General features: G+C 39.4%; 1 protein-coding gene across 1 annotated transcript in view; it reads left to right on the top strand.

Moving 5' to 3' along the window:
• Nucleotides 1-5,820, top strand: part of NOP58 (NOP58 ribonucleoprotein) — a 28,636-nt gene extending 22,816 nt beyond the window's left edge. Inside the window, exons 10-15 of the mRNA XM_043995772.1 lie at nt 305-468; nt 2,234-2,368; nt 3,600-3,661; nt 4,029-4,180; nt 4,779-4,906; nt 5,453-5,820. Of these exons, the coding sequence (XP_043851707.1) occupies nt 305-468; nt 2,234-2,368; nt 3,600-3,661; nt 4,029-4,180; nt 4,779-4,906; nt 5,453-5,506 (695 nt within the window). The 3' untranslated portion in view covers nt 5,507-5,820. The remainder of the gene's footprint in view (nt 1-304; nt 469-2,233; nt 2,369-3,599; nt 3,662-4,028; nt 4,181-4,778; nt 4,907-5,452) is intronic.
• The last annotated feature ends 8,455 nt before the right edge of the window (nt 5,821-14,275 follow it).

Below are 14,275 nucleotides of genomic sequence, written 5' to 3'. Positions count from 1 at the left end.
CTAAAAGGGGATAATCAGTGTTCTTTTTGAACTTGAGCAAATGTTATCCTTAGTTAAAATTGTTTATTCAAACACATCCTTTTTCTCTTCCTCTGATCTTTGTATACCCTAAACTTAAATGCTGCTGGTAAAGTATTTGGTATTTTACTTCTTATTTTTAAACAGCTGTAGAAAAAGACCTATACACACTGGTACAGAATATCTTTACAGTTTTCAATGCTAGACCATCCACACTTTAATTCAAGATTTCACACACTTTGCATGTTTAAAACTAAGTACTATTTGTAACCTCTTTCTATCCTAGGTTCCCTTTTGAATTTGGCAAAGCATGCAGCTTCCACCGTGCAAATACTTGGAGCTGAGAAGGCCCTTTTTAGAGCCCTGAAGACAAGACGGGATACCCCTAAATATGGCCTGATTTATCATGCTTCCCTTGTGGGCCAAAGCACCCCCAAAAACAAAGGAAAAGTGAGTTGCAATAGGTTGCTCAGATACCTGTTTTTCAAGAAGAAACATTAACAAAAATTTCTTTCTAGGAAGTGTCTTGCTTCGTGTGTTGCCATCATATAGCAGGCATAGTTTGTCTCAACTATTGCCTTCTTTTCCATGCAAATGGAGAGGAGATAGCAACTTTTTATAGAATGAGAGATGTCTATTAACAGAATTTCTGAGGGGTTAAAAACATCAGCTGAATATTTTTGGAGTAATGTAGGTAAAGATGCTTTGTTGTGAAAGCTTTGCTTTGTTTTTTTAATTCTGAATCCATTGCTTTTTTCAGAATCAACAGAGATAATAAACAAGATCTTTGATTCTCTACATCTTTCAGTTAATTTTGCACTAGTAAAGATGTGGGTCACTGCCGACTGTCTTGTAAAAGTCTGTTTCCTAATGCCCTAATTGAGGAGGTCTTTGATACACACACACACACACACACACACACACACACACACACACACACGTAGATGACTTGTGCGAATTTTGTATAGGTGGAAGAGAAAACATATGTGCCCATAATTACTGACATTCCTTGTTTTGGTATTAACAGGATCTGCAGTACCTACACAGTAGGATCAGTCTCTTTTCCCCATCTTTGACTCTTCAGTGCTGTTTCTACAGTATCTTTTCTCTGGTGCAAATAGCACAAGATACTGGATAATAGATAAAAATGTGAAATATCTGCATAGAACTAATCGTTTAATTTAGAGTAATGAAGGAATTTGGCAGGGAAGGGGTGAATGGACTGCCAGCATGGTACATAAGGAAAAAACACTGGACTAGGAATTTGGGGGCAAGAGTTTAAATCCTGGTTCCATCATTTTGCATAATAACCTTAGGCACAGGCTAGTCAGTCTTCTTAAACAAGATTGGTTGGGGTGTGGAGGGTGCTTTGAACTAGTTTCATTAGTCAGAAATCAATGCAGGAGTTGGAAGAAGTGGTTGGTGAGAAAGGAGGGGCTCTGGGTATAGCCATATTTTTTCAGTTGTAGAAATATGGAATGTGAGCTAGATGTGACCTAAGAGGCTCAAAGGAAGGTTGTTTTAGACTTAAAGAAACCTTAGGAAATTTGTAGGTAAATGGAATAAGCTAGCTGAAGAGCAAGACATTGACAGTGGAGGAGGAAACTATGCATGCAAGAGTATTGTCTAGAAATACGGAGATCCCATTGGTGGCTATAGAGCAGACATTTGTAGTGGCTGGAATCCATTTGGTGCTGTGCTTTTTTTCCCAGTGATACTTAATCCCAGAAACAACAAAAGAAGAGAAAATTGATAGGGGGGGTGTGACTAGTAAGGAGGTTCACAAGGAAAGAATCAAGGAAGGATAGGCAAGAAAGCAAGGGTTGTTGGAACAATCTTAACTGGTGTAACACTCAGGAATGGGGTAGGCCATGGGGTCCATGTTGAGGAAAGGGAGCCAGAGGTCTCATGGATGGAGAATGTGACAGGCACTTGGTGATGACCCACCAGCTTTCCAAAAATGGAGTTTTAACTTCTGGGAGATAATAGAGCATGGAGTAAAGTGGAAAAGGAGACTGAACAGCTAGGTGATTTGGCTGCTACTGTGTTTCAAAAACATGAATGCTCAAGCCCCCATTGGGTAATGTCAAAACATGGGTTAGGTTAGGTGTTAGTCACAGAAGCTTGGAAATGACAAGAAAAAGAATGCAGAGAGGGCAGTATAACTGTATTATCTTGGTGTGTCAAATGTCCTTATCCTCTGTGTCTCTTCCAGATTTCTCGAATGTTGGCAGCCAAAACTGCTTTGGCTATCCGTTATGATGCTTTTGGAGAGGATTCTAGTGCTGAGATGGGAATTGAAAACAGAGCCAAATTAGAAGCTCGGCTGAGGCATTTGGAAGAGAGAGGGGTAAGAGCTATGTCCTTGCTAATATTCAAACAACAAAATAGAAGGTTACCAGGGGAAGAAGTTAATTTGAAGTTTTAGTACATTTTAATTAAGGACAAAATTAAGGCCCTAAATAAAGCAAGCAAAGAGCAAAATAATAGTTTTGTGAATTCTTAAATGCTTATACCTGTGCAGATCACTGTACGTCTTTTCTGAGGTTTACTAAAGCTTACTACTAGTTCACCATTTTAAGAAGTAAGTAGGGCAGCTAGGTTGTGCAGGGGATAAAGCACCAACCCTGGATTCAGGAAGACCTGAGTTCAAATCTGGCCTCAGACACTTGACACTAGCTGTGTGACCCTGAGCAAGTCACTTAACCCTCATTACCCCAACAAAAAGAAAAAGAAATAAATGGTATCTTTTATGTTTACCATGCTCAGTCGTGTGTGTGTGTGTGTGTGTGTGTGTGTGTGTGTGTGTGTGTGTTTTTAAATGGTAAGAAGCCAGGAACAGTTTATCAACCGGCATCATCCTGGCATTCCACTACAAGTCTAGAAGAGTTTCTTCTTTGTGTTATGTCTAACAAAACCAAGTACAGGATATAGTGGAGTGCCTGACATCGTCAAGAAGACCTGGCTTCAAAGTCTTTTTCTGACATTGACTAACAGTGTGATCCCAGCAGGGGATGGGTGTGGAGAGTGTTATATTACGTGCCTGCTTATGTCGTACCCAGCATCTTACAGACAGTAGCTCACTTGATTATCACAACAACCCTGGGAGGTAGGTGCTGTTATTATCCCTGATGTACATTTGAGGAAACTGAGGCAGGCAGGCAGCGCTTACATGAGTTTTCCAGGGTCACATAGTGTCTGGGGCCAGATTTGACCTCTTGGCTTCATGACTCTAGGCCCTCAACACCCTATTCACTGAACTACCTGGTTGCCATAGAGAGTTTTACTTTCCTCATCTATAGAATGGGGATGGCGATAGTGTTAGTACCTACCACACATGATTATTGCAAGTTGTAAATGCACAAGTGTCTATTAATTGCTTTGTAAACCATAAAGCAGTATATAAGTGACACATTCACAAAAAGTTAACCCAGTCCTCCTGTGTCCCTTGTGAACTTTTTTTGTCTTATTTCAGTGATTTCATTGGACACTAGCATAAAGTCTACAAGTACAGGTAATATGGATAAATGAGAAACCAAATGGATAGTTTGATTGTGGGTAACTATTCTTTTCCTTTTCAGATAAGAAAAATCAGTGGCACAGGAAAGGCATTAGCAAAAACAGAAAAGTATTTCCATAAAAGGTAAGTGGGCGGGTGCTCATTGTATAAGGGGAGGGCTCAGCTGCACCTGCTGTAAACTTAACTGTCACAAGGTGCATCTTCTTGGCAATCTAGACGGAGATCTTAAGATGATTTTGTGCCATTGTGACTTCTAAATGGGGGAACATTGATTCCGCTAGTTCACCACTATTTAGCTATTAGACTTTCTTGAAAAGTTCATTTTAATATTTGACTCATACACCTCCCTAAACATTTAAATACAAGTCATAACACTCTCTAGTGTTAAAACCTGCATTATGGCACCCTGTATAGAATTCCAAAAATCTTCCAGTTAAAAAGATCCACAAATATCTGTAGAGCTTTATGAAATTACTTGGCTCTCTTTCAGTGAAATAAAAACTTATGATCCATCCGGTGACTCAACTCTTCCAACATTGTCTAAGAAACGCAAGTTTCAAGAAGTGTCAGAAGAACAAGATGATGATGATGAACCGAAGGTTGAAGTAAAAGCAAAAAAACCCAAGATTGTAGAAGTTAAAGGTTGTTTTGAATTTCTCTTTTGTCTAAGCTATACTTGAGTTTCTTTGTTAGTTGCTGATTAGTGATCTTGGAGGGGACCTTAAATATAATCATAGTATTCTAAGTTTGGTTGCTAGAGCTGGGTGCTTGTGATGTCAGGGTTTGGAGTTAGGCCCCTATAAAGCCTAGCCAATTTGTAACTGAGAAACTCTTTCAGTGTCATAAAACATCTCTTTTCTTAAGACAGCTGTTCCTAAGTGGGTGCCCCAAAGGGGGGGGAGTGAGAGTGAGTCCTCTTAAACCAGCACTAAAAACAAAATGCTGTGAGCACAAAAAGTTCATCTACATTGCTGTCCCTTTGTCAAGGACTCATAGGAGCTGCTTCATGTTGCTCTCTGTAAAATGAAGAAATTGGATGGTTTTTCTGGTTTCTTCTACTTCTGCCATGGGTTCATGTCAAAAAGTCAAATGATGTCTTTTGGAGGTAGATGCTCTTTTTGGCTGCAAGGATCCTGAAGGCATTGAGGTCCATTGTGAGGAATTCTGACAAACCTCAAGCCGTCAACTTGTTTAAAAGAAAAAGTTGGACTACATGATCTGTATTTTTTCTTCTTTACAGAGGAAGATGAAGAAGTAGAAATTGATTCTGCAAAGAAGAAAAAGAAAAAGGATAAAAAGGAAAAAAAGAAGAAAGTTAAAGAAGAAATTCCTTCAGAGGAGGAGCCATCCACTAGTATAGTCATTGAAGTATGATTCAAATTTAATTACTGTATTATTTCTGGTTGTGGAAACAAGCCTACATGTAAATCATTATATATTGGTACCATACACAGCCATCTAATATTCATCTTTTTTGATGGATAGGCAAAATCATTTACAACTTGATTTTCTTCTGGTACTTGTATTTACGAAACTCCATTACTTTGTGGCTGATTATTTTACTGAGGGTTTGGAATAGAACAAGAGTCAGTTTGTACAGCCAGTGAGCTAAGAATGGCTTTTACATTTTTTAATGCAATAAATTATTTTCAAATGTAAAAACCATTTTTAGGAGCTATACAAAAGAAGGTGGTTGGCCACATTTTGAATTGTAGTTTGCCAACCCCCTGGAACAGGAGAAAGGGAAAGAGTTTTGGGGGTGAGAGAGCTTGTGATGTCACATTTCTAGATTTAAATAACGATCGTAAAAGGCTTATTTATTAGAATTTTTAAAAAAAATATTTGCTAGCATAAATTGAGAGTTGTTTTCAGAGCTCACTAAAAAAATTCTCTATCCTGTTTAATTATTTTCAGAGTCCAGAAAAGAAGAAGAAGAAGAAGAAAAAGAAAGAGACTGTGGATGAATGACATGGAACAACTTAAAGGTTTTGAGAACTTGAGTAGTGTCTGCTTCCAGTTCAGCTCGACACATGCCAGAGATGGGTTTTGAAATACCAGGACAAACCACAACAACAAAAAAAAAAGAAGAAGAAAAAAAAGGAAATACCAGGACAAGAGGACAAAATAGCTAGACTCTTTTTATGGTTCTCAACTCTGAACCGGACACTTAATTTTTTGACATTTTCTCTGATTCAAAAACAAAAACAAACCCTTATTACTTCACTCTTCCGAGTCCTAGAGTCGTTGATATACAAGTAAAGATATTTTCTTTGTCTCATGAATCAGTTGTATTTTTCATACCTTCCAGCATTGGCATCCTCATTCACTGACCTAATGCCATAATAGCATAGCATGTTAGAGTAAAAAAGAATCAGAAGAGTTATCTGGCCCAATTTCCCCTTGTTTTACAGATGAGAACATTTAAGGCCTGGAGGGTCAGGGCTTAGTCTGGAGCCCAGCCCTTTTTCCTCCAGTGTCAGGTTTTCTAGTAGTCCGTGCTCATCTTTGATCCTTGGCACGTTGTGCTTTGATGCTGAAACTACAGCCCAGAGGCCAGTTTGCTCCTAGGCTGTCCTCACACTGCCATTCAGCCTGGTATGGTTGTTAAGGGTAACGTGGAGAGCCGTTATATCAAAGGGAAGGCAAGAAAAAACTAGAAAAACTTGTTCTAGGTGTTTGGGGCACCTTCTGCAGCTTCTCCAACATATGACCACTCTTCAGTATCCTTTGCTGGCTCCCTGTCCATATCATGCCTCATGCCTGCTAACTGACTGCCCCAAGGCCCTGTCCAGGGTCCTCTTCTCCTTTTGCTCTATGCTCTTTGGGGAATCTCATTCTCTCCAGTGTGAGCTCTGGTATTCCAACACCAGCTTTCTATTGGACATTTTGAACTAGATGTCCTGTGGGTACCTCCAGTTCAACTTACCTGAAATAATTGGTTTTTCCTCCAAACTTCTGGTTTCTCCCTAGAGGATGGCCATCTTTTTGGTCATGCATGTTTGAAACCTAAATTGTTACCTTTAACTCCTCAATCTCCACAAAATTGCTGAGTCTCATCAGTGACAACTTCTCTTAGAACTGTCTCCTCCTCACCATTCACATAGCTACCACTGTATCACCTCTATCAGGCCCTTCTCACTTCTCACCTGTACTTTTGGACCTGTACTGGTTGGTCTTTTTCACTTCTCTTAAGCTCTCCAGTGTACATTCCACACAGATGCCAAAGCGATTTTACTGATGTACAGGTCTGACCAAATCACACTGCCTGAATGGCTCCCCTTTTCCTCTGTCAACAAGTCCATAGTCCTTCTGGACATCCAAAACCCTTCACAATCTGTACCTTCCATGTCTGCTTTATTTGTTTTGTTTTTTTAGTGAGGCAATTGGGATTAAGTGACTTGTCCAGGGTCACACAGCTAGTAAGGGTCAGGTGTCTGAGGCTGGATTTGAACTCAGGTCCTCCTGACTCCAGGGCCAGTACTCTATCCACTGCGCCACCTAGCTGCCCTGACAGATATTTTTTAATGCAGATTAAAATCATTTTTATTGAAAATTCTTGGAGAAAAGAACAAGAAAAATTAAATAGTAAATACCCTTTCATTATGGAAGGTCAGTTTCTGACAATCAGCCATTTGGAAGGGACTGGGTGGGTCAAATAAAAAGCCTTGGTAACCAATCAAAGTTATTTGAATTCACTGGGAAAGGCAGATCCACCCAGAAATCTGTGTAAAAGTAAGAACTATTTTGGCATCTGAATTCCAAGGATGAAAACCAAACTGAGTTATTTTTGACTTGAGTTTTGCTGTGGATTATTCATTCTCCATAAAGTTGCCTACCCTAGCTTGTGTCAATGTCAAGGACCTTCTCAGAAGCTTATAGATCTGCCAATAGCTAGAAGGTACAGCAAGTCTTGAAAAAAGATAGGAGAGGTGGGGTGTAGTTGACTGTAGACAGTATTAGTTGGCAGTATGCTGTAGTATCCAAAAATATGAACATTCTCTGACTTTATAAAGAGGGGCTTCACTTCCAAGAATGGAGGTTATATTCCCACTGCACTCTGCCCTCATCACCTCTGATCTGGAGTACTCCTTTCAGTTCTGGGTGCTATAGTTTAAGGATATTGGTCATCTGGACAGGGTCCAAAATAGGGTGAGCAGGATGGGGAAGGACCTTTAGTTCATGGCACATGCAAATTATGTAAAGGGTATGTTTCATCTGAGGAAGAAAAGACAGAAGGGATATGAGAGCTGTCTTTGAAAGGAGAGCGTCAGGTGAGAAGTGACTTCGTGTTCCATCTGGCTCTGGAAGACAGAAGCAGAAATTACAAATAAGCAAATTCAGCCCTGCTGTCAGGAAAAACTGAGATCCACAAATAATTAAAATAACCAACCTGTTGGCAATAGAATTGCTAACTAAAAGGTATTTTAGTTTGACATCTTTGCTAAAGAGACTGAATTTTTAGGTAAAATGATTAAAAACACTCATTTTTTAATATTAATTTTGACTAGCCAATTAAAAGAAAACTTTTAAATCTGAGTATGATAAACTCCACAAAACAGATTCTAAGGGAAGCCCATGAATGATTTTATCTTAAGGGCTTGTAGAGGAAATGCTAGTGTTGTTTTTATCCTCCATGCTGGTGTTTGAGAATTTCATTTGATTCTGTCTCAGTATCCTCCATGACCTTTTTCTACTCATTATCTCCTCTTTCTCATGCATCACCAATCCTCTTCAGTTTGCAAATATACTTAGGTCTCTCTCATCTTTAAGAATGCCTCCCTTGATTTTGCAATCTCAAACGATTTTGTCTTTCTCTTCCCTCCCATCACTGCCAAACTTCCAGAAAGGATACCACCTTTTACCGTATTGCCTTCACACGCATTCATTCAATACAGTATTTCAGCAAATGTCTCTGCCTGCTGCATAATCCCAGGCAAGTACCGTTCAGACATAGCACTGCCCATTCACTTACAGTCTAGGATAGGGTAATGTGGCAAAGTGCACTGTGAGTTGAAGGACTGCGTAGGAGAGGAAAGGCATTTGGGTTGAGCTTTAAATGATTGCTAGGAATTGACTAAGAAAGGGTTTGGAGCGGGCATTCCAAGCAAAGGGAAGAAGGGAACAAAGGTAGAAAAGCATCAGGCACACAGAAGCGCCTGGGAGTTGTGTCATTTGGCTGGAACATGGAGAACTTGGGGGTTGGCATGAGATAAAGCCTGCAAAGTAATGAGGGGCCAAAATGTACCAACCTTACAGGTCCACCTTAAAGTGGTGGGAGTTGTTCTGGTGCAGTCTCGCTTTCCAGGCAAAAGACATTTGAACTTGCTCAGAAAGCCATAACGAGATTTTGAAGGACTTTGAACTAGAAGAATGATGTGGTCACTTCTGTATAAGAAGAGGCCAAGTCTGATAACTGAAGGATGAAACAGGTAGGCAGACCCATCAAGAAGCTATCGACTGGGGCAGTGGATACAGCACTGGCCCTTGGAATCAGGAGTACCTGAGTTCAAATGTGGCCTCCGACACTTATCACTTACTAGCTGTGTGACCCTGGGCAAGTCACTTAACCCCAACTGCCTCACTTAAAAAAAAGAAAAAGAAGCTATCAATTGTATTAGGCATGGGGGGCCTATACTAGCATGGGAATAGAGAGACGATGTGGAGGTGGATTTTCTAGGGCTTTGGTATGGGATGAGAAAGGAAAAAGTTAATGATAATTCATTGTCATTATATATGCAGCAGTTAGGCCAGTTGGGTTGGTAAGTACGATGCGAAAGGGGCAGCTAGGTGGCAAAATGAATGAAATATTAGATTTGTGGCCAAGAAGACCTGAATTCAAATTCTGCTTCAAACATTTACTAGCAGTATGCTCTTTGGCAAGTCATTTAACATCTCTGAATCTCAGTTTCCTCATCTGTTAAATGGGAAGAATAACAGGAGAATAATAATAATGGGGGCAATAATAAATAAAGCTTTTCCAACCTTAAAACCCTAATTTCTAGCTTTATTGTTATTGATGTTAGGTAATGGGGCCGTTCCAGACACTGGGGACAGACAGCCTAATGTTATTATGTATGTAGCTAGGTGGTGCAACGAACAAAATTCTGGACTTGGAGTTTGGAAGACCTCAGTTTAAACCCGGACTCAAATACTTCCTAGCTGTGTGACCCTGGGCAAGTCACTTAACCACTGTTTTCCTTGGTTTCCTCAACTGTAAAGTGGGGAAAGTAATAGAACCTCACAGGGTTGTTGTGAGGATCAAATGCGATAATTACTTAAGTGCCTAGCCTAATTCCTGGCACAAGTAGTCTTTGATTTAGATCCCACTGCTAGGTATACGCCTCAAGGTGTTCAAAAACAGAAAGATAAAATCCATTTATACTGAAATATTCATAACAACACCTTTCATGGTGCTGGAAACAGTAGGTGTCCATCAGTTGGGAACACAGTAGGTGCTTACTAAATATGTATGACTAAACAAATTGTACATTAATGTAAGAGAATTATTGCACCATAAGGAATTATAAAAATGAAAAATTCAAAAGAGCATCAAAGGACATATGACCAGATGGAAAGCGAAGTAAACCAGGAAAACTATATGCATAATGACTACCAATGCAAACATAACAATTAAAAAATATAATTAAAGGCTTAGAGAATATTTAAGAAAATGTACCTCCTCCCCTTAATTGCAGAGGGGAGGCCCATGGTTGTGCAATATTGCATGCCTTATCAAACATGGTTGATGCTCATTGGTTTTGTTAAACTACTTACTCTCTTTTTAAATCTTCATCCCAAAGGAAGGAGCGCTTGGTGGATAAAGGAGGAACAAGTGACATAAAACAAAAGACATCAATTTTTAACAATCTTTTTTTTCTCCTTTAAGTGATTTGGAACTTTTTTGAGTGTTTTTTGACGGATGCATTTCTTCCTTTGACAGCTTTTCATATCCTTTGACCATTTATCTATTGGAAAGTAGCTTGTATTACTCACTGTTTCATGTACAATTCTTTCCTGTTCCCCAGTGTACTGTATATTAAAGTGTTTGTTTTATTTGGTAAGTTCAGAATTTTTAAAAATGAAATTAAAGAATGGCTTAGTCTTCTAAATGTGTCAGTTATATGTTTTCTTAAATGTCAAACTCTTATCAGAGATGCTTGATTCAGATTCCCATTTAATAAATTCCCTTATGGGGCAGCTAGGTGGCGCAGTGGATAGAGCACTGGCCCTGGATTCAGGAGTACCTGAGTTCAAATCCACCCTCAGACACTTAACACTTACTAGCTGTGTGACCCTGGGCAAGTCACTTAACCCCAATTGCCTTACAAAAACAAAACAAAAAAAAAAACCCCAATAAATTCCCTTATTCTGGCGGCATTGATTTTTGTTCATACCCTGCATCTCCCAGCTTCCATCAAACCACAGCTCTATCAACCCTCTTCTTCCTTAGAGGGCCTTGAAATGTCCTGCCCTGGGGCAAATAGCATGACCTGGGATGGATTGCCTTACCATTCTGACATACTTATTTGTGTATGAATTAAATCCTCTCCCCTCTACCCCCACCCTTGTAAAATGTAAGCTTCTTGAGGACAACTGAATTGTCATCTTCCTATTCCCAGAGGTTATCTTGTAGTAAATGTTTAATAAATGTTTGTTGAATTAAATTGAATCCCATTCAGTTATCACCTCTATGGTGATAATTTGGGGCAGCTAGGTGGCTCAGTGGATAGAGCACTGGCCCTGGAGTTAGGAGGACCTGAGTTCAAATCCAGCCTCAGACACTTGACACTTACTAGCTGTGTGACCTTAAGCAAGTCACTTGATCTGAATTGCTTCACCCCCCCCCCCAAAAAAAAAATTCTCTATGGTGATAATTACCATATTCTTCATCTCTAACTCTGGCCTTATACAAAACTATTATACTTCCACTTGGATGCCCCAGTCAGCACTACAAATTCAACATGTCCAAAACCAAAATAAACATCTTTACCCTGAAACAACCTTCCCCCTCTTTCAATTTGACCCCATCTAGTGGCTTGCCGATTACAACTGACATTTGCAGTTTCTCTACTTACACCACTGCCATCCTAGTTCAGGCTCTCATTGCATCTCTCATGAGCTATTATATCCAAAACAGCCCTAACTACACATAGGCTGCCCTCTCTAGTCTTTTTTTTACTGCTAGGGCTGTCTTCCTATTGAGCTATTCAGACTTTGTGTCTTCCCCTGCTCAAAAAACAAAAACAAAACAAAAACAAACCCAACAACTTAGAAGCTGCCTATGTGCTAGGCTGCAGATTTTTTTTTAGACTACCACTTTATGATTTTATTGGTTAAAGGAAAATGCCAGTAAGGGAAGTACCACCAAAAACACAGATCAGGACCTGTTTCCAATTCGGACTCATGATAGTTGCCTGGATCACTGAAATTAAAAGGGTCATGAGTCACTCAAACCAGTAAGCATCAGAGGCAACACCTGAACATGACTCAGGCCAGTTTTCCACAAAATTAAAAAAAAAAAAAAGATTCCCTACCCCCAGAGAGCTTACATTCTACCAAAGCTGATATGACATGAACAGACAGAATGCAAGACAGGGAGAAGGAAGAGAAATTTGAGGGGAGAGAGAGCACTTAATTGGGAACAAAGTTTAGAAACTCAGAGATGCATAAAAAATCAATAAAAAGTAGAAGGAAATCCATGAAGCTAGATTTCTTCTCTGGTATGAAGGGAGGGCCAAGAATTTTTACTTGGATTTTCCACATCAAGGGGGTGCCACGCCCCTAACCCCTGCAATATAGAAGGGATAACTGTACTTTAAAAACCATATGACATCCACATTTGCATGTATAATTTTCTTTTCCTGTCCTTAGTATATAGAAATGCTAATATTTAAGTTTTCGATGAAAATAATTTTTTTTAAAAATTAGGTTGGAGCCAGATTGTGGAGGCCCTTAAATGCCAAATTTAGGAGTCTGTATTTTATCACAGAGGCAATGATGAGAGATTTAAGATTTTAGGCAGGAGAACATACAGCAGGTACATTTTTAAATATGTTAGTCATATTAGATTTTCAGTACTTTGCAGGACAAAAATAGCAATTCTTTTTTGAAGCATTTCATAGAGAAGTAATTTGTTGTGTGTTACCTGCAAGGTCTCCAGTTTTCCAAACTTGGGTTATCCTCTGGCAACCCAGAGCTTAATTTGAATACCAAGAATATTCAGTCATGTATTACTTGGCAAACCAAAGGAAAAACAACTAAAACAGAACCTTTAGATAGTCATCAATAGGCACTGGCATAAATAATTGGGAAAAATAGGGGCAGCTAGATGGCACAGTGGATAAAGCATCTGCCCTGGATTCAGGAGGACCTGAGTTCAAATCCAGCCTCAGACACTTGACACTTACTAGCTGTGTGATCCTGGGCAAGTCACTTAATCCTCATTGCCCTGAAAAAAAATAAAAATAATTGGGGAAGGGGGCAGCTAGGTGGTGTAGTAGATAAAGCACAGGCCCTGGATTCAGGAGGACCTGAGTTCAAGTCCAGCCTCAGACACTTGACACTTGCTAGCTGTGTGACCCTGGGCAAGTCACTTAACCCTCATTGCCCTGCAAAAATAAAAAATAAAATAAAAATGCTTGTGTCAATATTCGTGATGATATTGGCTTATGGTTTAAAAAAATAATTGGGGAAAATCATAGCCATTTGGGATAGGGGAGTGTATGTTATATCTCTCTGATATTACATTCACTTAAGTCCCTAATAACCTCCCCCTGCTTAGATTTAAATTTTAGATAAAATTAACTTGAAAAAATCCAAGTTCATATTATCATTATTTTCTAAACTAGCCAAATAAAATTCTACCCATTGATCTTAGCAACAATTAACCACCCTCCCATTCCTAAATGACTAAAATGGTCTTGGTAAGGAAAAGGAGTTTTCTGATAGGAGTACACTACTTAGTTTCAAGTCATAAAAGTGTCCATTGCTGTTCTCACTGAAAAATAAAAGTGGAATTATGAAGAAAAGAAATAAAAAATAATTACTTTTACAGAACAATTTTCAGATAAATTCTCAGATGAGTAGCATGTCATGTATTTGGTTTAAAAGCAAAAGCCATAATTCAAGGGAGCGGCTAGGTGGCACAGTGGATAAAGCACTGGTCTTTGATTCAGGAGGACCTGAGTTCAAATCCGGCCTCAGACACTTGACACTAGCTGTGTGACCTTGGGCAAGTCACTTAACCCTCATTGCCCTACCAAAAAAAAAAGCTATAATTCAATTGGGTTCGATGTATTCAAAGATAAAAAAGTCGTAGTCAGTATGGTAGAAGTCAGGTGTGAAACATGGGCAATAGCACACAGGAATAAAGCCAGATGCTTTGGGAGAACCGTCAGCAAGAGAGTAAACTTATGGATTCGAGACTCTGGAAGTTCCCATGTGATTTTGCTAACCTCAAAACCCCTCTGATTACCTGATATCTGTGTACTAGCTGGATAGGGAATGAACCTGTGATTTCCATTAGTTTTGTGAACTTTAAGGTGAGGGAAGTCCTACTAATGCAGGTCAGCTTTGTTGTTCACTCTTTTCAGTTGTCTCCCTCTTTTTGTGACCTCATTTGGGGTTTTCTTGGCCATTTCCTTCTGCACTTCATTGTAAATTAGGAAACTGAGGCCAACAGGGTTAAGTAACTTAACCAGGGTCACAAAACTAGTAAGTGTCTAAGACCAGATTTGA

Source organism: Dromiciops gliroides, chromosome 3, assembly GCF_019393635.1.
Source record: "Dromiciops gliroides isolate mDroGli1 chromosome 3, mDroGli1.pri, whole genome shotgun sequence".
NCBI lineage: Eukaryota > Metazoa > Chordata > Mammalia > Microbiotheria > Microbiotheriidae > Dromiciops > Dromiciops gliroides.
Note: the sequence above shows the minus strand (reverse complement) of the source record. Positions and strands in the feature narration are given on the sequence as shown.